Source organism: Rhinopithecus bieti, unplaced genomic scaffold (assembly GCF_001698545.2).
Source record: "Rhinopithecus bieti isolate Rb0 unplaced genomic scaffold, ASM169854v2 scaffold_7438, whole genome shotgun sequence".
Lineage (NCBI taxonomy): Eukaryota > Metazoa > Chordata > Mammalia > Primates > Cercopithecidae > Rhinopithecus > Rhinopithecus bieti.
This window is the reverse complement of record NW_016805589.1, coordinates 656,142-682,234: the sequence shown is the minus strand read 5'-3', so window position 1 is coordinate 682,234 and position 26,093 is coordinate 656,142. Positions and strand designations below refer to the sequence as shown.

The following is a 26,093-nucleotide window of genomic DNA, read 5'->3' as shown; positions in this document are numbered from 1 at the left end:
AAAAAAAAAAAAAAAAAAAAAAAAAAAAAGAAAAGAAAAAAGAAAAAAATTCTATATAATTAGGAAATTCAAAAGCAAAGATTTGAGTGATATTTATTTGGTAGAAAATATGTGAACATAGGTTGTAAGATTTTTCTCAATGTGTAATTTTTCTCAAGAGCAATTTGTTAAAATGCATGTCAGAGAATGATTTCTCACATTTGTTAAATGCACTCTTTAAAGCAGACACCTCAGACCTCAAACATTGCCTATCCTTTAGAAATATATTTGTGATTCCAAGACATTTAGCTTACCGAGTGTGGGTCTTCAAGTCAATGGGACAATGTCCTACCCATGCCCTGCAATTAACAAGCCATGCCATTATGTAAAAGCCTTTCATCTTTGGTTCCCAAGTTCCAAAAACTACTAAAATGAAGACTCTCTTTACTCTGAAGTACTATGATGCTAAGAGGAAGTAAAACAAAAATTTGAATAACAAAGAGCCCGAAGGTGAAAGTAATTGCCTAAAGTCCCAATAGTAACAAATCTTCAGAGAAAAGCAAAGATGAGGAAGAAAAAGAAATACAGTGCAGTATCTCATGTGATAAAGGTTTGCAATTATTGCTAAATAAATCTCACACTTCAGAGAGAAAACACTTAAAATTCAGTTAAATAAGATTAAGATAATTAAGGCACAACATTGACCAAATCTAACTCACAGACAAAGAAATTGCAATGGAACTTCCTACCCAAATTAGGTGAAACAATAAAACCAGAAGTGAAAATAAATTAATTAAAGCTCACCTTTAAAATAGTATCTGAGGCAAAAGGGACCCCAGCGTCTGCATGATTTGTATTTTGTTCCCAAGAGGCATTGTCACAGAGGAGATCTTGTGAGGGAACCAATTCCGGGGTTACGTTCAGAAAATTAAACTCTGTCTTGGCTGATTGTGAGGCAACACACAGGTTGTAGGAAAAGGGCAATGTTCCCTCACTGTAATTTGGGAGAACCCCAAGTCCAGGCTTGGAGCTGAGACCAGGCTGAAAGCAGCCCCAAGCGTCTGAACTGGAAGAGCGTCGCAGGCGCAGGGCGATCGCCAGAATCACCGCTAAGAGGAAGAGCACCGAGATCAAGGCCAATGCCACCACCAGGTAAAACTGCAGTTCCGTCTGGGGGTCAGAGGGCTCCGGGTGGCCGCTAAGGTCTGGCAATACCTCTTGCAGGCTATCCGCGAAGATTAGGTGCAGCGTGGCGGTGGCGGAGAGTGGTGGCTGTCCTCCATCACGCACAGCGACCAGCAGGCGCTGGCGGGCCGCGTCCCTGTCGCCCAAGGCACGCGCTGTGCGCACCTCACCCGTGCGCAGCCCCAGGCTGAAGAGCCCGGGCTCGCTGGCCTGCAGCACGTGGTAGGACAGCCAAGCGTTGTGTCCCGAGTCTGCGTCCACCGCCACCACCTTGGTCACTAGGTAGCCGGGCTCTGCGGCGCGTGGCACCATATCGAAGAGGGCGGAGCCATCGGGCCCCAGCGCGGGGTACAACACCAGTGGCACATTGTCATTGAGGTCGCCCACTAAAACACGCAGGCTCACTTTGGCGCTGAGCGCAGGTGAGCCCTGGTCGGTGGCCTGCAGTGTGAGTTCGAAGGCGCGCAGCTGCTCATGATCGAAGGCGCGCTGCGCGAACACCACCCCGCTCTGCGCGCTCACGGACACGTAGGATAAAATCTCCCGCGGCTCCAGGTCGCTGGCTACGATGGAGTAGGAAACTTGGCCATTGGGGCCCAAGTCAGGGTCAGAGGCACTGATTTGAGCGATAGAGGCGCCAGGAGGATTGTTCTCTGCCACGTGAACCATGTAGGAAGTCTGTTGAAAAAGTGGGGCATTATCGTTGACGTCGGAGATGTGCAGGGTGACAATTATGCTGGAGGAGAGAGGCGGCTTGCCCCCGTCGGTGGCTGTGATAGTGAGATTGTATTCTGGGATCTCCTCCCGGTCCAGGGCACCGTCTGTCACTAGTTTGTAATAGTTCTTTGAGGAAGATTTCAAAATAAACTTGGCATTTCCCAACACTTGGCAGTAAACTTCTCCATTTTCTCCAGAGTCTCTGTCTCTCGTTTTTATCAAGGCGATGACTGTTCCTGGTGGCGAATCCTCTGGTAGGGGAGTAAATACTGAAGTCACAATAACTTCAGGTGCACAATCATTCTCATCAAGAATTTCAACTTGGATACTGCAGTGGGCTGCTAGATCTCCAGGATCTTTTGCTTCAATACTCAGAGTGTAACTACTTGCAATCTCAAAATCCAAATCATCCTTTGTCGTGATTTCTCCTGTTTTTTCATTTAAGTTGAAAAAGCGTTTGACTTGTTCGTCCACATTATGAAAGGAGTAGGTGATCTCCACGTTTATGCCTTCATCCCGGTCAGTGGCCGTCACTTGAAGCACAAAGAAGCCCGGGGGCACGTCCTCCCTCAGGGTGACCCTGTACACATCCTGGCTGAACACCGGAGGGTTATCATTGGCATCCGTGACTTGGATTCGGATTTGGGTCGTGCCGCTATGAGGTGGGTCTCCGCCATCCACAGCTGTGAGGACCAGTTGATGGAAACTGTGCTCTTCTCTGTCCAGAGAATGTTTTAGAATCAGCTCAGGATATTTACGTCCATCTGGAGCCTGTTTCTCAGCGAGATCAAAGTACTCGTTGTCATTAAGGTGATATCTTTGTAGTGAATTAGGACCAACATCTGAATCCAGGGCTGGGTCAAGTGGAAATGTTGTACCTGGCTTAGTGGATTCGCCAATTTTTAAATGAATCTTACTCTGTTTGAATAGTGGGGTATTATCATTTATATCCTGCACAATTACTGCTATGTAGAAAATATTTAGTGGGTTTTCAGCGACAGTATCGAAATCCAGAACACACAGAGGCTGCTTCCCGCATATCTGCTCTCGGTCTATTCTGTCACCCACAAGTAAGTCCCCGCTTTCTGGGTTTACTGTGAAATATTCCCTCTCCGCGCTAACCCGCAGCTTCCGGGCAGGCAAGTCCCGGACGCTGAGCCCCAGATCCTTGGCGAGGTTTCCTACGACCGAGTTTTTGGCCAGCTCCTCTGGAATTGAATAGCGGATCTGGTCTGAGAGAGCCCCGGGGAACAAAGACAACAAGAAGGGCAACAGTACCTGCAGCCACCACACCAGCCCGTACCTCCCTGCGCTCGCCTTCATCTTCTGTCTCCCTCGGGCTCCCTTTGCTCCTTTGCCCATAGGAGGAATAAGCCTTCCGAGGATGGCAGAATCCGGGCTCAGGTCACTTTTCCTGCTTTTGTTTTCTGTTTCCGAATCTATACTGGCCTCCTCTGCGTGGTTGGTTTGTGGAGGAAGTTCCCCTCTAAGAGGCTCCCAAAAGCTTCCCTGGATCTTCTCTTCGTTCTTTTGACCGGCAGCGACGCTCAGAGGTTTTCTCAGGAAACTGCACCAATGGCTTGTAAATGTTTGCTAAGAACACTTTTCTTTTCTTCTTCCTCTTTTTTTTTTTAATTTATGAAGTCTTCATTTGTTTTTAAATATGTGAAATATTCATATAGTTCCAAATTCAGAAGGTGCATTCATCCCTGCTTTAGATGAGGAGAATTGCTTTCACAGGGGAAATGAGTGTTAACGTTTCTTGGGTATCCTTCTGGAGATACGTTTTATATAGTGCAATGGACTTTTATAAATATTCTGTCTCCTTCTTTACACAAATGTAAGCATACAACATACCATGTTCTGCACATTGCTTTTATATTTGTTATATCTTAAAGATCATATCAGTACACAGAGAGCTTTCCCATTTATTTTTATAGTTATCTAGTGGCCCATAATATAGTTATCTAGTAGTCCATAATATGAATATACAACAATTTGTTTAATCAACCTTGTTATTTACTAAAAGAAACTCACTGCACATTCTAACAAAAACACATATTTTAAAAAATTTGATTTTAGGTTATAAATTATCTACTGCTTTCCTAGGCCTTTAAAACATGTGGCACTCTCATTCTGGAATATATTCCTAATGCCAACACCTGAATATGTTTGACACAGTTTCAGGCCAATTGAGCATTTCCAAATTATATTTTATGGCTTAATTACTTTAAACAATCTCTCCTCAGATGTGAGTTGTCTCTCAACATTCACTTATTATTTCTGCTTTCTGCTCACCAACCCAGGTAACTGCATATCATATTCCAGCTTACTCTACGTATCGCACCACAACTTTCTATGAATACAAAACCATGTGGAAACTAAAACTCTCTTTTGTAAATCAAATTGAGGCATGTTCCACAGTCTATCACTACAACTTTCAGTTATCAAATTACACTGATTTGTGTAAGCATATGCATTCATGAACTTTGAATTAACTCACAGAACTAAATGAAAGCACAAAGAACAAAAGTGTTGTATGTCCCCTACACACAAAATATTTTTCCCCATATAAAATAATCCCAGAGCCACATGGTGGCAGAAATATCTGATAGCAATTTGTAGCAATAGGGATGAGGCCAACTTACTAAGCAGCATAAATCATATCAGTCCAGAACCCAAGTAACTCAACCTTTGAAAGAGGCTCACATGATGAAAAGAGAAAAGACTCCAAAAACTTGTATTTTCCTTAGAAATCAAGAAAGTCTCGCCTTTTCACAAGATGGCACCAAAAGCGAAGAAGGAAGCTCCTGCCCCTCCTAAAGCCAAAGCCAAAGCCAAAGCGAAGGCTTTAAAGGCCAAGAAGCCAGTGTTGAAATGTGTCCACAGCTACAAAAAAAAGAAGACCCGCACATCACCCACCTTCCGGCGGCTCAAGACACTGCGACTCCAGAGGCAGCCCAAATATCCTCGGAAGAGCGCCCCGAGGAGAAACAAGCTTGACCACTATGCTATCATCAAGTTTCCGCTGACCACTGAGTCTGCCATGAAGAAGATAGAAGACAACAACACACTTGTGTTCACTGTGGATGTTAAAGCCAACAAGCACCAGATTAAACAGGCTGTGAAGAAGCTCTATGACATTGATGTGGTCAAGGTCAACACCCTGATTCGGCCTGATGGAGAGAAAAAGGCATATGTTCGACTGGCTCCTGATTACGATGCTTTGGATGTTGCCAACAAAATTGGGATCATCTAAACTGAGTCCAGCTGCCTAATTCTAAATATATATATATATATCTTTTCAACAACAACAACAACAAAAAGAAATCAAGAAAGTCTCAATAGTGATGTCATGATAGGCAATTTAAAAATTATTAAAGTTACTTCTAGAATCTACGTAAATATAAGTGAAATTAACTTTGAAATATTTCTCATAATCACAGGAGTGCACCAAACGAACCACGCATAGTCACTGCTGGTGCATCTCAGAACAGCAACAAGAAAATATTTGAAATATAACAGTTCATTGAGAAAATATCTGTTAAAGTTATATCTAAAAGTTAAACTCATAAGTTGCCAGTATTCTTAAATTGATGTTGCCTATTATAATGCAAAATACCCTTTCAAGGAAGGAAAAGTAAACTTCAAGTAAAGCATGGTACAGTGTAAAAATAGGAAATTAAAAAATCCTCAGTGCAGATCCAACAATAACTTCATGAGAAAGAATATTGTAAATGTGAATTTACACAATTGCCTTCTATTTCACAGGTCTCTTGTATCTTTGCAGTAACACCTAAGGGAAAAGGAAATTTATTTTTTATTTTATTTTACTTTATTTTATTTTATTTCTTGGAGACAGAGGCTTGCTCTGTCACCCAGGCTGGAGTACAGTGGCATGATCTCAGCTCATTGCAACCTCTGCCTCCCAGGTTCAAGCAATTCTCATGTCTCAGCCTCAGGGTAGCTGGGACTACAGGTGTGCACCACCAGGCCCGGCTAACTTTTTGTATTTTAGTAGAGACTGGGTTTCACCATGTTGCCCAGACTGGTCTCAAACTCCTGAGCTCAGGCAATCCACCCTCCTCACACTCCCAAAGTGCTAGGATTACCGCACCCAGCACAGAAAAGGACATTTAAGGAAATGAGATGGTTTAGAGTTGTAAAATTAGAAAATTCTGGCTGAAACTACAACTGAATGAAGACCAAAAAGGATAATAAACAACATTTTTGTGTGGTAAAGACTGTTGGTCATTACTGAAGGGTCATCCACCAGTTCTCTTTACAGCAATAAAATATTAAAAGAGGCACCTTTATTTGATATATTACATATATAATGGGAGACATTCACACAACTCTGTCTATATTTCAGTGTGGTATGATCTATCATAAGATTGACTCACCTGAAGATTAAGGTCTCCTTTTGTTTCAAGTAAATCCTGAGTTATCAGAAGAGGCTCGCTTTTCTCACAGCTCTCCCGGCTGATGAGCGTGTCCGCATAGTTGGGCTGGGGGAAGATCAGATGACTCTTCCTCGAGTCTGCGGTGAGGGAGACCTCGTGGGAGTAGGTCTGCAGGAAAGCCCGAACCCCGTCCACGCCCACAAAGTGCGAGGCAGGCACACCTGCCAACCTGCTGCCTTCAGCGTGAAGCAGGCGTGACTTGTGCCAGCATCTCAGCTTGAGTGCTAGCAGCACCATGACAAAAGCCAGGAAGACGCAGGAGACAGCGGCCACTGCCACCACGAGATAAAGTGTGAGGCCCGAGTCGTCTGGGTCTGCTGAAGGCTTGAGGCTGCCCAAGTCAGCCAGGACATCTGGGATGCTGTCGGCCACAGCCACAGTGAGTGTGACGGTGGCCGAGAGAGGGGGCTGGCCATGGTCCTGGACGACCACTACAAGGCTCTGCTTGAGCGCATCTCTGTCCAGCAGGGCCCGTGCGGTGCGCACCTCGCCTGTGTGCAGCCCCACTGCAAATAGTCCCGGCTCGCTGGCCTTGAGTAGGCGGTAGGACAGCCAGGCATTCTGGCCTGAGTCTCTGTCCACTGCCACCACTTTGGTCACCAGGTAGCCGGAATCTGCGGAGCGGGGTGCCAGCTCCACACCAGTGGAGCCATCTGTAGGGAAGGTGGGGTACAGGATCTCAGGGACATTGTCGTTCTGGTCCAGCACAAAGAGGCTCACTGACACATTGCTGCTGAGTGGAGGGTCTCCACTGTCACTGGCTGTCACCAGTAGCTGCAGGTCTCTAAGCTGCTCATAGTCGAAGGAGCGAAGTGCATATAGGATCCCAGTATTGGAGTTGATGGAGACATAGGAGGACAGGGGTGCACCCTGGAAGGTGTCTTCGGCCAGGGAGTAAGTGATTAGGGCATTGTCACCACTGTCAGGGTCTTGAGCAGTCATAGATAAGATGGAGGCTCCTCTGGGGTTGTTTTCAGGAATGTAGGCAAGGTAGGAAGCATGAGGGAAAGTGGGTGGGTTGTCATTGATGTCCATCACCTGCAGTGAAATATAAGTTTCTGTAGACAGTGGAGGAATTCCCTGGTCAGTTGCAGTTACAGTGATGTTATATTCTGAGACTTCTTCCCTGTCCAGTGCTCTGTGTGTCAACAACCGATAATAATTTTCATAGGTCTTTTCAAGTGTGAATGGCAGATTATCTGGAATAGAACATGTGACTAGGCCATTTCCTCCTGAGTCACTGTCATGCACGTTGAAAAGTGCAATTACTGTACCCGGGGAAGAAGTTTCCTGGACTGAGCTGGTGAGAGATGTAACTGTGACTTCTGGTGCATTGTCATTTTCATCCAGAACTGTCACCAGTACCTTGCTTCTAGCCCGGAGGCCAGGCCCATCATGGGCTTCTACATCTATGTCATAGAATCCAGAGTCCTCATAATCTAGATCCCCCAATATTGTTATATCCCCACTCAGAGAATTTAACTGAAATAGCTGTGATATTTTGTCTCTTACTTTCCGGAAAGAATACGTCACGTCTCCATTGGCTCCTTCATCTGGATCAGTGGCTTTTATGGTGAGTAGCCGAGTGCCTACAGGAACGTTCTCACGAACACTTACGTGGTACTTGGGCTGAGTGAACACGGGAGCATTATCGTTGGTATCCACAAGTATTATGAGAATCCTGGCAGTGCCAGAGCGAACCGGGTCACCTCCGTCGAAGGCGGTGAGAACGAGATGGTGAACTGCCTCTTCCTCGCGATCTAGAGCACGTTCCAGCACCAGCTCTGGGTACTTAATCCCATCGGCCCCGCTTTGCACGTCCAGGGAAAAGTAACCGTTTGAGTTGAGCTGGTAACCCTGAAGGCAGTTTACCCCTACATCCGGATCAAAAGCTTCAGGAAGAGGAAATCTCGTCCCAGGATTTTCATTTTCAGCAACTTTTATTTCCCTTTGTTCTGTCCCAAAACTGGGTGGGTTATCATTAACATCGATTATTTCCACCTCTACCCGCAAAATCTTCACTGTATCTTCTAGGAGAATCTCCAGTATTGTCACACAGTTTGGAGATCTGTCGCAGAGCTCCTCCCGGTCTATTCTACCCGAGGTGACCAAGCTGCCGCTGCGCGGGTTCAGGGCGAAAAGCTGCGTCCTACCTCTGGAGACGATGCGGACCCCGCGCTCCACCAGCTCCCGGGGCGCCAACCCCAGGTCCTTGGCGATGTTGCCCACCACTGAGCCTTCTTCCTGCTCCTCAAACACCGAGTAGCGGATCTGTTCGGCCCTAATTTCCCCCAGAATCCCCAGGAGAAGGCAGATTTGGAGCAGCCGGGTGCGGTCTGGGCTAGCAGGAGGCGCCGCCATTACAACCCCGCCGCGGAGTCGCCTGTGCTCTGGTTTTCCCTCTGTCGAGGCCTGAGGAGCCCCAGGATCTTCTGGGTCCAAAATAAAGTGCATTCACAGCCGGAGCTCTCAGGGCTTCCGCTTGAAGCTTTCATACAGCTCCAGAGCCAGTGCTTTGTGCTGCAGAAATCTTGTGATTCTGATTAAATTTCTGGTTTGTCTTTTCCCCCGATTGGTGAACAGCGACACCCAGAGTCTTAACCTGTTACTGCAATTTATTCTTGGTAAAAAAAGTTTACTTTTTATACACGTTTCTATTCCTATTTCTCCCAAGATAATAAAAGTCAAATTCCTGTTTTTGATTTGCAACGAAAATTCAAGAATGATCCAAATCTTCCTGTACAATAAACTTTATAAAGTTATTTATTTTCTTAGAGAAAATACGACGATTTTTTTTTCTAAGAATGTGTTCTCCATCTTTTCAGTTTTCATATTGTTCATCCCCACAGCCCATTCTCAGTACAGCGTATTGTGTGAGGGACATATTTATCTCTCCTAAAGACAAAGGTGGACTTGAAAAATGGAGGAGACGATAAGTGAAAAGACAGTGGGACAGGAACTTGGAGGTTCGGCTTTAGTCCCCATTTATGCAGTAACAAGTTTCCTTACATGAGTTGACCCTCTAGAACCTGGGGCAATGCTTCAATTCATTTGCAAAAAACCCACCCACTGTTCAAGAGTTAGCCTTACCCCTGTACGAATGAGATTGACAAATACCATAATAGGTTTGGGAAGAGAATTTGCTCCTTAATTTTGTATACAACACATTCTTGGCCACAAGCTATGCATATGACTATCTTGTTTACAATGTGTTCTCAATCTTTAGAACAATACCTTTCATAGAGTAGTAACTTTTTTATGAAGCCTTTCAATGTTTCATGAATGACCAGTTCAAATGCAAAGCCTAAAACAATGGGTAAATAACTCTGATCTTAAAATAAAAAAGAAATAAAAGAAAAGTTAGACTGAAGAACTATAAAGTGCAGATAATAGTTTAGTAATTTTTTCACATGACACATTCAGTATTATTTTACTACAATTTCTAACTTTACTTTAGCTCTCACTTTAGAAACAGCCAGTAAAATGAAATGTTTTGGTAGCTGAACATGGATTATCATTGCATGTGCCATCGCTTTCTCGCTTATGGCTACATACAGTAATTTATTAATCTGAGAAAATTTGAGACAAAGCAGTACATCAGTTCTTAAGCTTATTCCTCCTCACTTAACAAGTAGCAGTAGAAATGACTCATACAAAAGTGCATTAGCTATACAGAATTTAAAAACCTCAGACTTTGGGAGAGTAGATTAAACGTATTTTTCACAATCCTCAAAGACTGCACAAACTCCGGATGATTGAGAAGTGAAATAAGATGTTTGGAAATAAATTTGACAGTATGCATTAAAAAAAAAACTCAATATGTTTATAGATTTAACTAATTCCTCAGAAATCTATACTAAAGAAACAAGAAGTATGGAAAATGCTTTATAAACCCAAATGTTCATTACATTCCTTGTTTAAATAGAGACAAAATAGAAAGAGCATAAAAATAAATCATTTAGGAATGGTTAAAAAATTATGAAATATCATTGACTGAAATTATACAGTGGGAATAATATTGACTCAAAGTTAGTGATGCAAATGTAAAATTGGACAATATTTGCTACTTGTGATGAGACAAAGTGTTAAGAGTCTTAATAATTGGAAGGCTGTGTTACATATACATGCTGCTGCAAAAAGACAAACTAGAATGTAATTGATGAAGATGAACATAAACTTTAACTTTGGTGAGAAGAACTCTAAATATATTTATAAAGAGCTAAGAATAAGATGACTTGAAAATATCAAGTATCGCATATCAACTAAGAAAAGGCACTGCTATTACTAAGAGTGTTAACATCTAGGAAACAGGTCTCTTTAGCAAGATTTGCCAACCATACAGAAATGTCAACAGTAAAAATTGAAAATTAAATTGCCAAGACTACTGAGCAATCAAGAAAGCAATCTCCATCTATCCAATACCCCTCCCCCAGTAGATACCATCACCAGAACAATGAAAGAAAATCAAAATTACTTCTGCACCAATGAGAAGAAAATGTAATTATATAATTTTTTTTTTTTTTTAAGACAGGGTTTCCCTCCTGTCACCCAGGCTGGAGTGCAGTGGCACACTCTTGGCTCACTACAATCTCCACCTTCCGGGTTCAAGCGATCCTCCTGTCTCAGCTTCCCGAGTAACTGGGACTACAGGCACGTGCTACCACACCCAAATAATTTTTGCATTTCTAGTAGACAAGGTTTTACCATCTTGGCTATGCTGGTCTCAAACTCCTGACTTCAAGTGATCCACCTGCCTCAGCCTGGTTAAGTGCTGGGATTACAGGCTTGAGCCACCGCTCCCGGCCGCAATATATAAAATTTAACTAGATTTGCAGAAACTCACGTTCGAAGACAAAGAAGGGTCATAAGCGAGTTTGTGATCTTCATTACTGGCACAAACAATCATAGAAGGATCATCACACAGCAGATCCTGAGGGGGAGCCATTTCAGGTGGCAGGCTGAGAAAATTAAATTCTGTCTTTGCAGAATGAGAGGCAACACATAGATTGTAGGAATAGGGCAAAGTCCCCTCGCCGTGGTTGGGAGGAACCCCGGGCCCAGACTTGGAGCAGAGACCCGTTTGAAAACAGCCCTCAGTGTTGAGGCTGGAGGAATGTCGCAGGCGCAGGGCGATCGCCAGAATTACCGCGAGGAGAAAGAGCACTGAGATCAAGGCCAAGGCCACCACCAGGTAAAAACTGCCCAGTTCCGTCTGGGGGTCAGGAGGGCTCAGGCTGCCGCTAAGGTCTGGCAGCATACCTCTTCAGGCTATCGCGCAAGATTAGGTGCAGCGTACGGTGGCGGAGAGGGTGGCTGTCCTCATCACGCACAGGGCACCAGCAGGCGCTGGGCGGGCCCGGCGGTCCCTGCTCGCCAAGGCACGGCGGCTGTGCCGCACCTCACCCTGTGCGCAGCCCCCAGCGCTGAAGAGGGCCCGGGCTCGCCTGGCCTGCAGCACGTGGGTAGGACAGCCACAGCGTTGATGTCCCGAGGTCTGCGTCCACCGCCACCACCTTGGTCACTAGGCTAGCCGCGGCTCTGCGGCGCGCTGGCACCATATCGAAAAGTGCAGAGCCCCAATCAGACCCCAGAGCGCGGGTACAGCACCCGCTGGCCGCATTGTCATTGAGGTCGGCCCCACCAACACTCGCCAGGCCTCACGTTGGCGCCCTGAGGGCGCCGGCGGAGGCCCTGGGTCGCAGCTGCAGTTGTGAGTTCGAAGGGCGCGCACTGCCTCGTGGTCGAAGCGCGGCGCTGAGCGAACACCACCCCGCTCTGCGCGCTCACGGACACGTAGGACAACAGCTCCTGCGGCTCCAGGTCACTGGCCAGAATAGTGTAGGAGACGCTGCCGTTGGGTCCCAAATCCGGGTCGGAGGCGCTCACTTGTGCAATAGAGGCGCCCGGTGGGTTGTTCTCAGCCACATGGACCACGTAGGAGGCCTGATGGAAAACAGGTGCATTGTCGTTGATGTCGGAGATGTGCAGGGTGATGCTTGTCCTGGAGGAAAGGGATGGTTTGCCCTTGTCGGTGGCTATGATTGTGACGTTGTAGTCTGCTGTCTGCTCCCGGTTTAGGGCTCCACCAATCACCATCTTGTAAAAATTCTTCGAGGTGGATTCTAATTTGAAAGGAACTTCTTCCTGAATATAGCATGTCACCATGCCATTTTGCCCAGAATCCTTGTCTCGCACTTTTATGAGGGCTATTACAGTTCCAAGGTCTGAATCCTCTGGAATCTGGTTAGAGAAGGACATGAATGTCACCTCAGGGGCATTGTCATTCTCATCAACGATTTCTATTTGAACATTACAGTGAGCTGTGTGTACTCCTCCATCCTTGGCTTCTACACCCAACACATATCTACTTGTTTCTTCAAAATCCAATGTGCCACTGGTTGTGATGTCGCCGGTATTTGGATTGAGATTGAAGAGGCTGGTACTTATTGGGGAATTGAGGAAGGCATAGGTGATCTCTGCATTAATGCCCTCATCCTGGTCTGTGGCCATCACCCGCAGCACGGAGGTTCCCCACGGCACGTTTTCTTGGAGGCTAACCCTGTATACATCCTGGCTAAACATGGGAGCATTATCATTGGCATCGGTGACTCGGATCCAGATGTGGGTGGTGCCGCTTAGAGGCAGGTCCCCGCCATCCACGGCAGTCAGGATTAAGCGATGAGAGCTCTGATGTTCCCTGTCTAGAGGTTTTTCCAGCAGTAATTCCGGATATTTACTTCCATCAGGACTTTCCTTCGTTGACAGAGAGAAGTATTGATTGGGGTTGATGGTGTATATCTTCAGTGAATTGCCTTCCACATCTGCATCTTGCGCAGAATCCAGAGAGAATTTTACCCCGGGTAAGGCTGACTCACAAATTTCTAAGTTAATACCTTTTGCAAGGAAATGTGGTGCATTGTCATTAATATCTTGGATTACAACAACCACGTGGAAAACATTCATTGGGTTTTCAGCGACCGTTTCGAATTCTAGTGCACACTCAAGTTTCCTTCCGCAAATCTTCTCTCGATCTATCCTACCGTTCACTAACAAATCCCCGCTCTCCAAATTAACGTTGAAATAATCCTCTGCACTAACCCGCAGTTTTCGAGTTGGCAACTCCTGGACACTGAGGCCCAGATCCTTAGCAAGGTTCCCCACCCGTGAGCCGTTGGCTAGCTCCTCTGGAATCGTGTATCGGATCTGCTGGGAGATGGCCCCGCAGAACAAAGACAGCAGAAAGAGAAACAGTACCTGACTTTTCATCGTTTCGGCTTCTCTGACTCTCTGCATTTCAGGAACTCTCCGCGGAGCTTCTTTTCTCTGGGATGTTTTTTAAAAAGCAATGACAGCACCCTGCACTTCTGTAATTTGAGCGTAAGACTTATCAGTTAGGCGCTCGAGGGTGAACAGGGGCAGCGTCTGTGCTCAGTGCACCGGACAAAGCAGGAAGGCACCCTGCCTGACGCTCTTGCAGAATCGAGAGGCCTTCACTTCCTTTTGGTCGACAGCGGCGCCCAGAGGTTGTCTTGGAAAACTGCACAGTGCCCAGCTATTTATCCTCAAAGCGCAACCTCTTGAATCTATGTACCCTGTCTTTAATTTGCTGGAAGGAACCAAATACTCACATTTTCCCCTTTACATTTCAATTTTCTAGTTTGTCATCATCACATAAGGGTCTTCATCATTTTGTATTCTTTTTTCATTTAAAAAATTCACAAGTCACACAGTCATTTTTTTCAGTTTTGGGGGCAAAAAAAATCTTCAGTGATTTCACTGTATTTATAAACTCTGGCATGACTGCTGTATCCATATAAGTGAATTGATAATTTTTATTTATACTTTTAGTGGACTAAAATACTTACCTTTCTGTAAATTCATTGGAATAAGTTCCCTTATCTAGTATTTTAAATCTCTCCATATATATGTTATCAAGTCAGTACTACTTTTCAAAGATATTTTTTGCAAAAAAGAGGAAATCACAGCCTTACGATTATGTTAATATCTTTCTCTTCTTTATAAAATATAGATAATCTTTCCAGTTAAGTAAGGCAAACTCTGACATTTTGTTAAAAGGGCCAATTTAGTATGGGGTACACATACATGCTTTTATGAAGTGGAATTTCATATAATGTATATTTGTTTTATGAAACCAGTGTTTCTTTTTTATATGAATGTATATGAAATACTCTAGGCTGTGTGCAGCGACCTGTGATCCCAGCACTTTGGGAGGCCACCATGGGAAGAACACATGAGGTCAGGAGTTTGAGACCAGCCTGGCCAACATGGTGCAAGCCGTTTCTACTAAAAAAAATAAAAATTAGCTGGGCATGGTGGCAGGTGCCTGTAACCCCAGCTACTTGGGAGGTTGAGGCAGGAGAATTGCTTAATCCAGGAGGTACAGTTTGCAGTGAGCTGAGATCATGCCACTGAAGTCCATCCTGGGTGACAGAGCAAGACTCTGCCTCAAAAACATTCTCTATAATGCCAATTCTCAGCTCCAGCCAACTTAAACCATCAATGAGCAAAACAAGTTTGACTTGACCACTGGTAAATATTGGAGATGTATTCAGAGTTCTTAGACACCCAATTCTGCAACTTATTCTGTAGTTCCAGGCTTAGAACTCGTCTTGGTTCAAAGCAAATCCCTTTATTTCAAATCCATTACCAAATGAGATCCAACTCAACAATTTATTCTACTATTTTGCAGTGCTCACCCATACTCATACTCCAGTTGAAACAGCCTATTATCTGTTTTCTTAAGATACCTTTTCACTTGTTTCCTTGCATCATATCTTTACACTTTCTGTTCCTTTTATTGTGAACTTCTCCTCACTTTCTGTTGCAATGGATTCTTGCCCATTCTTCAAAAAAATAAAAATAAACCCTTTTTAGTGAAAATGGGATGTCCGAGATCTTCCATTACCTGTACAAGCAGGTGGAATTGTGTGGGTTCCATATTCTCAGTGTATTTTCATGACACATATGTAGGCTATATTTCATATAGAATTCTTAGAAATTCTCTTTGAGCATACAAATCCCCCCTGACACTAGCTAATTAACTTTTTTTTCTCCTTACAGGCAAAGTGATACCGATACTATAAACATTTTTTTTTTCTAAAAATGATACGTTAAAAGTTACATGCCTTTTTCTTTTGAGACAGGATCATACTATGTTGCCCAAGTAGGTCTCGAAGTCCTAGGCTCAGAAGTCCTCCCCTGGCTATGGGCCTTTTAAATTCTGTGATGTATTTGCATGTTTGAGTGAGAATACACCTTACTCTGCTTACAGCTTTCATGTTCTGGCCCTGTTGTCTCATACATTTAAATGTGCCTTTTCCTAATATATTAAGGGAGAAATCTATTCTTTTGTTTGGGTTCTAGTAAAATATATTTTGGTCTAATTTTGGATGACTCTCTTATATGGTTTCATGAGTGAAAATAATTTCATAAATTGCAGAATAAGCCAACAATTTCTGGATCAAGAAAGTTGTAGAACATGACAAAAGAAGGGACTTCTATTCCATTGTTGGAAGAGATGGTCTGGAAATCTCCCACAGAGGCTGAGCCATATTCCCTTACCTATTTTTAATATCCTTGTCAAGGGCAAGAAATACCACTCCAAGGCTCATAATAGTTTAGGTAGGTGAACTTTCCACCCTCAGGTAAAATGTTGAAATATGAATACACACATAAGCATATACTTCAGGCATACATAACAGGCATTATAGGTAAAACCATTTGATCAGCCTCTACTTTTTCATCTGTCTTGGAAGGAGTCAAACATAATTTAATTTCATGGGCATATAAAATATATTTTATTCATATGTATTTTTACTTGTATGTATCAGGATAGGCTATATAGGCTGAAATGACAAACTCCAAAGCACAGGAATTTAAAATGAAAAACGCCTATTTATCACAGCTATACAGACCAGTGTTGTGGTTCTCTCATCATAGTTACTCAAGGACCCAGGTAAAAGGAGCAGTCACAATTTCAAATAGTAACTTAGAGATAGAAAATTCTCACAATTGCAGATTCCTCTAGGAAGTGACATACTTTACCTCCACTCACAATGTATTATTTTTTCCCTAAGCCCACTCAACCATAACCAGACCAGGGAGTGCAGTCCTACTATAGGCCCAGAAAGAAACGGGGACAAATATTTAGCCAAAGGACTAATGACAACCTCATGGCTTTATTTCTCAAATACATATGTGTTAAAGCTTTATAATAACCACATTCTCATAATTGTTCTTCATAATATTCAAAGAAATAAATAAACTCACCTGAAGTAGGTTGGAATCTCCTTTCGTTTCAAGTAAATCCTGAGTTACCAGAAGAGGCTCGCTTTTCTCACAGCTCTCCTGGCTGATGAGCGTGTCCGCATAGTTGGGCTGGGGGAAAATCAGGTGGCTCTTCCTCGAGTCCGCAGTGAGGGAGACCTCGTGGGAATAGGTCTGCAGGAAAGCCCGAACCCCGTCCACGCCCACAAAGTGCGAGCCGGGCATGCTCGCTAAGCCGCCTCCCGAGGCCTGTAGCAGACGTGACTTGTGCCAGCGCCGAAGCCTGTGCGCCAGCAGCACGATGACGAAGGCCAGGAAGACGCAGGAGACCGCGGCCACCGCCACCACCAGGTACAGAGTGAGTTCCGAATCGCTGGGTTTGGCGGAGGGCTCGAGGCTGCCCAAATCGGCCAGGATGTCGGGGATCCTGTCTGCCACGGCCACGGTAAGCGTGACAGTGGCGGAGAGAGGGGGCTGGCCGTGGTCCTGGACGGCCACCAAGAGGCTCTGCTTGAGCGCGTCTCTATCCAGCAGGGCTCGCGCCGTGCGCACCTCGCCAGTGTGCAGCCCCACTGCGAAGAGTCCTGGCTCGCTGGCCTTGAGCAGGCGGTAGGACAGCCAGGCGTTCTGGCCCGAGTCTCTGTCCACCGCCACCACCTTGGTCACCAGGTAGCCCGGCTCTGCGGAGCGGGGCGCCAGCTCCACGCCGGTGGAACCATCTGTGGGGAGGGCGGGGTACAGAATCTCGGGCGCGTTGTCGTTCTGGTCCAGCACAAACAGGTTCAGCGACACGTTGCTGCTGAGTGGAGGGTTCCCGCTGTCGCTGGCTGTCACCAGTAGTTTCAAGTCTCTAAATTGCTCGTAGTCGAAGGATCGCAGCGCGTATAGGACGCCAGTGTTGGAGTTGATGGAGACGTAGGAGGACAGGGGCGCCCCCTGGAGGGTGTCGTCGGTCAATGCATAAGTGATGCGCGCGTTGTTGTTGCTATCTGGGTCCTGGGCCGTCACTGAGAAGATGGAGGCTCCTCTGGGGTTGTTTTCTGGAATGTAGGCGGAGTAGGATAAGTGAGGGAAGGTGGGTGGGTTGTCATTGATGTCAATCACATGCAGGATGATGTGAGTTTCTGTGGACAGTGGAGGGCTTCCCCCATCTGAGGCTCTCAGACTGATGTTATATTCTGATATTTGTTCGCGGTCTAGGGATGTGGCCGTCACTAAGCGGTAATATTGGTCTATTGATTTTTCCAACTTAAATGGCAGATTTCCCAGGACAAAAACTGCAACCTGCCCATTCTGCCCAGAATCTCGGTCATGCACATCGATAAGAGCAATTTCTCTTCCGACGGTGCCCTCTTCTGGGACTGAGCCTGTGAGAGACGTGATTGTAATTTCTGGAGCATTGTCATTCACATCCAGAACCGTGAGTAGAATCTTGGCTCTTGAAAGAAGACCTGGTCCATCCTGTGCTTCAATTTTAATTTCATAGAACATGGCATCCTCATAATCTAGATTTTTTAATATTGATACTTCTCCACTCACTGAGTTGAGATGGAAAATCTCAGCGATTTTCCCAGGCATTTTATCTAGAATATAAGACACTTGAGCGTTGAATCCCTCATCAGGGTCAGTAGCATTCACCGTGAGCAGCCGGGTACCCACAGGCACGTTCTCCCAAACACTTATACGGTACTCAGACTGAGTAAACATTGGTGGATTGTCATTTGCATCCAGGACTATCACTTGGATGTGCAAGTTGCCAGAGTGGACAGGGTCGCCACCATCAGAGGCAACCAGGACAAGCTGGTGAATTTCTTTTTTCTCACGGTCCAGGGCCTGCTCCAGCACCAGCTCTGGATACTTGGCCCCCTCAGAGACGCTATTCACAGCCAGGGAGAAGTAGTCATTAGGGCTAAGCTTGTAGTTCTGCAGGGAGTTCATGCCTACATCTGGGTCAAAAGCAGTTTTAAGTGGAAATCGGGTTCCAGGAACCGTTAGTTCACCAATTTTTATTTCCAATTCCTCTGTTGGGAAATTAGGAGCATTATCATTAATATCTTTAATTTCTATTTCTACTTCAAAAATTTTCAATTTATCCTCAACCAGGATGTTAAATTTTACCAGACACAGCGGGATCTGAGCGCAGAGCTCCTCCCGGTCTATCCTCTCCGCAGTGACCAAGCTGCCGCTTCGCGGATTCAGAGAGAAAAGCTGCGTCCTACCTCTGGAGACGATGCGGACTCCGCGCTCAGCCAGCTCCCGGGACTCTAACCCCAGGTCTTTAGCGATGTTGCCCACGAAGGAACCTTTATCTTGCTCCTCAGACACCGAGTAGCGGATCTGACCGGATCCTGTTTCACACAGCGTCCCCAGAAGCGCGCACAGCAGGGCCAGTCCTCTGCCATATCGGAAACTCAGGCATTTGGTCATTTCCTTTTCGGGGAATAGCTTTCTCTGAATTCGGTTCCAGTTTCCCACGAAGGACTCCAATCTTATTTTCTCAAGAAACGAAGTATTTTACGGGCCTAATTCACAGGTCAAACAGCTGGTTGACTAAGAGGTGAGGTTGGCAGCCGCCTCGGATTTTCTGAGTCTAATTTGCTGGTTCTTTGCATTGCAGGAGCAAGGAAATGGTGGACTAGTTCTCCGGCTGCGTTCTCCTTCTTGAGTGGTCAACAGCGACACTAAGAGGCCTAACCGTTTACTGCATCCTCTCAGACAAACACAGATGATTATTTTTGAATTATCCAAGACCTGAAATCCTTCTTGTCAGAGATAAGGGGACTAGTGTTGATTGAACATAATTGAATTGATATATGTTAAACAGTGTGGCCTCAAGTTATCTTTCTTGGGAATCCATGCACTAGCCTTAATGCCACCAATATTGCTTCAGACATAGTGGAGTTAACTGTTTTGAACTGTTCAGTTTAAGAAACACACAGTAACAAAGAACTGGCCCTAAGGACCAACACAACTATTAAAAGACATGACCACCACTTGTTCTTCAACCACTGAACCTTGATAATGTGTTTATTGTTATACTTACTACATTTATCAGGGTTATTTGATATCTTTCACTTTTCCCTCTTTATACTTTTAACTCTCTAAGAGCTGAGAGAAGAAAAAGAAGAAAAGAGGCACACAGAAATATCAGCCATGTTTATACATTATATTTCTTTAAGTTTGTTCTTGGTGACCTGATAACTTAGTTTCAATATTTGTTGTTATTTAATATTCATTAAACAAACACATAATTAGGTGTCAGACAATATGTTTGGGGATTTAAGGTGAGCAATATAGACACAGTCACTTCCTTCACAGAGATTATAAGGATATAAAAGCAAACGGAATTGCAGCATACTGAGATAATTACCATAGTGGGAAAAGCCAAGGGGGTTAGGGGGGCCTTCAATTGGGCCTTTAAGATTAGCAAAGGCTTTCCCAGGAAACATGAGAGGAGTGGATCAGTGAAAAGGCCTGGATGTGGGAGAGAACAGCATGACAATGCCTAGATGTGAGAAAGAAACCACAGCCCTTCAGGGTACTGAAAGAAGTTCGCTTTGTTTAAATCTAGACTGTAAGGATGTTTTTTCAAAACCCACAACTGAAGCTAGTAGAAATAAGCTTTTATGTTCTAGAATCTCTTTCTCCATAAGTTTCCAAGCACTGAAATATAAATACGTATATTTGTCATTTCAATCATGATGCATGACATATCTATGCATAAGGCATTTATTCTTGTGGAGTTGCTACACACACTAAAAATAACTGCTTTAATTATCGTGTTTATACTTTATTATTCACTTACAAGTAAAGATATTGTGACATATTATGCCACAGTGAGTTCCAATTTTACTCATAGAGAATTATGTAATAGTAACCAAAACAACACTTTGTCTCAGAAAAGATGCAACATGAAGAATCACGGCACTTTGAGAGATATGGTGTCATTCAATAAAAGGCTCAATTGGTACATGATAATTTCCAAATAAAAATTAAAAATGATGCCATTTACATAGAACACTAGTGTGTTTATTGTTCTCTGTTATTAAATACATAACCAACATACTAAAAGCCAACATAGGAAGAGGAATGGGAAAAGAAAATTGTTCAGAGGGGCACTGGGATTGGGTGAGGGACTGGGAACATTTCTAGCAGCTACTGTGAGTAGAAACCTTGAGAAGAGAGATGTATACAAAAGATGGTTCTGGACAATTGTATGATATGAATCTTTTGTATCTTTTCTTTAAGCAAAACTGTATTGAGGATATATATTATTTTAAAGATTAAAAGGCAATATGGTTCCCATACATGAGAAAGATAAAAAAAGGAGAAACCTGTTTATTACTACTCTACAACTTTATTATAGAGCAGATGATAAGTCAGTCACTTCTTCAAGAAGCATATAGCTTCGAGACTAATGTGATTTTTAAAACTAAGCCAAAATAATATTGCATAACTTCTTGAAACACTGTAAGGAATGTATAGTTCTAAGTTTCCATATGTTTAACAGGGAAGGGCATGCAAGTTAAGGAAAACAATTTTGCTGCCAAACTGAGAGAAAGAATGAGAGAGAATTAGCCAACTAAGATGTTTCACTGTTCATATACAGATTCAAATATAAAGTAAAAGTCATATTTTTAAAGAAGAAAGGACTTGAGTAAACATAAACTCCAATCTTTATATTTTTCACAAAGAAGAAATTGTTGATCTGGGTGGATGAGATGATTTGCCCAGGGGTGAAGAAGAAAGTGTGAGACACCAGATACCCTAGTTACTCAATGCAGTGCTCTTTGGGCAGTCATCTATTAACTCCTGGTTTACATTCATTGCACAATGATTCTCGTGTCTCTTCTTCCTCTTACAGCCTGTGAACACTAAGACCTACCAAGAAATAATTCACCAAGACTCATTTCCTAAAACTTGACTCTGCCCTCAAGGAAATACGGGGAACAAAATAGATATAGTAAACAAGTAAGTGAATTACTTCAGCAAAGTAGCTTGTACGGATGTTGTGAAAAGATAATTACCTGAGAAGACGTTTCTTCTCTTTCATCTTCGAGTAGAGATTGAGGTGCTGATAGAAAATCCTTTTTCTCACAGCTCTCCTGGCTGATGAGCGTGTCAGCGTAGTTGGGCTGGGGGAAGATCAAGTGACTCTTTCGCGAGTCCGCAGTGAGTGAGACCTCGTGGGAATAGGTCTGCAGGAAAGCCCGCACCCCATTCACACCCATAAAGTGCGAGCTGGGCATGCCTGTCAAGCTGCCTCCTGAAGCCTGCAGCAGGCGTGACTTGTGCCAGCGCCGAAGCCTGAGCGCCAGCAGCACGATGACAAAGGCCAAGAAGATGCAGGAGACCGCGGCCACCGCCACCACCAGGTACAGAGTGAGGTCCGAATCGTTGGGTTTGGCGGAGGGCTCGAGGCTGCCCAAATCGGCCAGGATGTCGGGGATCCTGTCTGCCACGGCCACGGTGAGCGTAACAGTGGTGGAGAGAGGGGGCTGGCCGTGGTCCTGGACGGCCACCACGAGGCTCTGCTTGAGCGCGTCTCTGTCCAGCAGGGCTCGCGCCGTGCGCACCTCGCCAGTGTGCAGCCCCACTGCGAAGAGTCCTGGCTCACTGGCCTTGAGCAGGTGGTAAGACAGCCAGGCGTTCTGGCCCGAGTCTCTGTCCACCGCCACCACCTTGGTCACCAGGTAGCCCGGCTCTGCGGAGCGGGGCGCCAGCTCCACGCCGGTGGAACCATCTGTGGGGAGGGCGGGGTACAGGATCTCGGGCGCGTTGTCGTTCTGGTCCAACACGAACAGGCTTAATGATACATTGCTACTGAGTGGAGGGTTCCCGCTGTCCCGCGCCATCACCCACAGTTGCAAGTCTCGGAACTGCTCGTAATCAAAGGAGCGCAGTGCATAGAGGACTCCAGTGTCGGAGTTGATAGAGATGTAAGAGGATAAGGGTGCCCCCTGAACAGTGTCCTCCGCGAAAGAGTAAGTTACATGAGCATTGTCGTTGCTGTCGGGGTCATGGGCCGTCACTGAGAAGACAGAGGCTCCTCTGGGGTTGTTTTCGGGAATGTAGGCGGAGTAGGATGTGCGGGAGAAGGCGGGCGCGTTGTCGTTGATGTCTGCCACCTGGAGCAAAACGTGAGCATCTGTGGACAGGGAGGGGTTCCCTCCATCTTTAGCGGTTAGAGTGATGTTGTAAAAGGAAAACTGTTCCCTGTCAAGGGCTCTGGTTGTAACCAGTCGGTAGTAATTGTCCACTGACTTTTCTAACTTAAAGGGAAGATTCTCGGGGAGTGAACAGGTGATGAATGCATTCTGCCCAGAGTCTCTATCATGTACATTAAAAAGCCCAATTATGGTTCCTGGAGGAGAGTCTTCAGAAACTGAGCTAGTAGCAGATGTCATGTAAAATTCTGGGGCATTGTCGTTCACGTCCAGAACCGTGATGACAACCTTCGTTCTGGTTAGAAGGCCCGGACCATCCTGAGCTTCAATATCAATTTCATGGAATGTAGCATCCTCATAATCTAGATCTTTTATGATTGTCAGATCTCCAGATGTTGACTTAAGCTCAAATACCTCTGAGGTTTCTCCAGGGCTTTTCTCTAGAAAATATGCCACTTGAGCGTTGTAGCCCTCATCTGCGTCAGTGGCGGTCACCGTGAGTATCCGGGTGTCCACGGGCGTATTCTCCGGAACGCTTATGCGGTACTCGGGCTGTGTAAAAACAGGCGCGTTGTCGTTCACATCCAGGACCTTCACGCAGATGCGGGAGGTGCCAGACAGCACTGGGTCACCCCCATCAGAAGCCACGAGAACGAGGTGGTGAACAGCCTCTTCCTCGCGGTCCAGGGCGCGCTCCAGCACCAGTTCTGGGTACTTGTTCCCATCAACTCCGCTTCGCACGTCCAGGGAGAAGTGATCATTTAGATTGAGGGTGTACTTCTGAAGGGCGTTCTCACCTACGTCCGCATCATGCGCATTCTTAAGAGGAATCCGGAATCCTGGCGTAGTGGTTTCACTGATTTTTAGCTCCAGTTCCTCTACTCCAAAGCGAGGGGCATTATCGTTAACATCTGTTATTTCCACCTCTACTGAATAAATAGTCAATTTGTCCTCCAGCAGGATGTTAAAATTCAACAGACACGGTGCGCTCTGGGCGCAGAGCTCCTCCCGGTCTATCCTGCTCGCAGTGACCAAGCTGCCGCTTCGCGGGTTCAGAGCAAAGAGCTGGGTCCTACCTCTGGAGACGATGCGGACTCCCCGCTCTGCCAGTGCCAGGGGCTCCAAACCCAAGTCCTTGGCGATGTTGCCTACGAAGGAGCCTCTGTCGATCTCTTCCGGCACAGAATAGCGAATCTGCCCAGCCCTGGCCTCCCACAGGGTCGCCAAAAGGAAGCACAGCAGGACCAGCTTTCTGCAGTGTGGCAACTTTTGCAGAGCCGCCATTTCCTTCCTGTCGCAGTTTTCTCCGAGTCAACTTCCAGCATCCAGTGCGGATTCCAAACTTTATTCCTCAGCTGTGAGATGACCAGCATTCACAGGACCCAGGTCCCTATGGAGACAAATGGTGGGCTGTTCGACTGAATTTCTTTGGTGCCCTGAAGCTTTTAGGGCCAAACCTCCAGCCTCTTGTGCTGTGGGAAGCGTGTTGCTGGATTGGATGGCTTGCTGCTTTTTACTCCTTAGGTGGTCAACAGCGACGCTCAGAGGCCTAAATAATTTCTGCACCTGCTCAGGAAAATCTAAGTTACTTGTTGTTTGTTTGCCTTTGCTGACTTTCAAGGTGCTTTAAAGAATCTTACAGCTCTAAGATACTCTAGAATAAGATCTTTCAAAACAGGAATCTTTTTTATCAGAATTAAGACGAATGGTATAAATGAACATGACCTTGATAATAGTTGCTAGGAAAGTATTATTGACTGCCCAAGGCATTAACCAATGCCACCACTGCTCTTGCTACAAACATCTTCCATCTCTTATTATATAATCAGAAGCAGTAAGATCAATTAAGAAACGTTAGCTACATTTTCTTCTAATGTTATATATTTTGAACTTTTGTGGTTGATGGCTTAGCATTTACCTTCAAAATCTGCCTTTAAATTATTGAATCATCAGACACTTAGTTGGGTACATGTGCCTCCCACTTTGCATGACTGGGGCTGGAGACAGAAATGGTGAACATGATAAACACAGGCCCTGGTCTCAAGCATGAAGTTTGGAGGAGGACATAAGAAAGTAAAGAGAGTGTAATAGAGTAAAGAGAGTGTAATAGAATAAAGTAAAGAGAGTGTAACTGCTGTGATATGAGGTAGGAAACACTGGGTGATAGAGGAATACCTAGGAAGGGTATCCAGTCTAGATTTGGGGTCAGAAAGTCTTTTTGAGGGCATGATTGAAGTTGAATCCTAAAAAGTAGGACTGAATCAAGAAAAAGGCTGAAGAAGTGTTCTAGAACCTCAGAACAAATGCTTGAAGGTGAGAGACAGCATGGAACACTACAGAAATGGAAAGCAGATCTATTTGATAAAGCTGGAGCTGGAAGGGGTTTTTTCACCACATTAGGAATCAGTCACTCAAAATTGTTTGAGGTTGTCAAGTTCTTTTTCTGATATTCATTTTCCAAGGGTGTAAAATACAATGCAGTGGATGTCTTCTTACTCCTGTTTTATCTTTACCATTTTGACCATTGTCAAGCATACAATTCTGTGACATTAAGTACATTCAAATTACATTCTGGTGTGATCATTACCACCATCCACCTCCAGAACCTCCCCAACTGAAACTCTGTACTTATTAAATAGTAACTCCCCATTGCTTTTCACCCAGTCCCTAGCAACTACCATTCTACCTTTTGTCTCTATGAGTTTGACTAATCTAGGAACTTCATATATGAGGAATTGTACAGTATTTGTCATTTTATGACAGGTTTATTTCACTTGACAACATGTCTTTGAAGTTCGTCCATAGTGTAGCATGTAACAGAATTCCCTTCCTTTTAAAGGCTGAATAATAGCCCATTGTGTGTGTGAACCACTTTTAGTTTACCCATTCATCTGTCAATGGACACTTGGGTTACTTCCACTTTTCAACTATTGTGAATAATGCTGCCATAAACATAGGTGTACAAAAATCTGTTGAAGTCCCTACTTTCACTTCTTTTGGGTAATAACCAGAGTGGAATTGCTGGATTATATGGTAATCCTATGTTTAAATTTTTGAGGAATCACCATACCATTTTCCACAGCAGTTGTATCATTTTATATTCACCAGCAATGCACAAGAATTCCAATTTCTCCATATTCTTGTTAACACTTATTTTCTTTTCTTTTATGACAGCAATTCTAATGAATATGAAGTAGTATCTCATTACGATTTTGACTTGCATTCCCTAATGACTAGTGATGTTGAACATCTTTTCATATGGTTTTGGCCATTTGTATATCATCTTTGGAGAAAT

General features: G+C 44.7%; 1 protein-coding gene and 1 pseudogene across 6 annotated transcripts in view; one reads left to right on the top strand and one right to left on the bottom strand.

The window, feature by feature from the left end:
• Positions 1 to 24,296, bottom strand: part of LOC108530194 (protocadherin gamma-C4) — a 191,671-nt gene extending 167,375 nt beyond the window's left edge. Inside the window, exon 1 of one of the 5 annotated variants that reach the window (XM_017872906.1) lies at positions 21,659 to 24,296. In XM_017872906.1, the coding sequence (XP_017728395.1) occupies positions 21,659 to 24,082 (2,424 nt within the window). In that variant the 5' untranslated portion in view covers positions 24,083 to 24,296. Of the gene's footprint in view, positions 1 to 783; positions 3,438 to 6,284; positions 8,882 to 11,187; positions 13,792 to 16,634; positions 19,259 to 21,658 lie in introns of those variants that run through there. The other 4 variants (XM_017872900.1, XM_017872909.1, XM_017872895.1 and 1 more) reach the window with 4 other exon arrangements.
• LOC108530201 (60S ribosomal protein L23a pseudogene) lies at positions 4,664 to 5,140 on the top strand (annotated as a pseudogene). Its single transcript, XR_001885776.1, has one exon. The product of XR_001885776.1 is annotated as a 60S ribosomal protein L23a pseudogene (transcript).
• Positions 24,297 to 26,093: the final 1,797 nt, after the last annotated feature.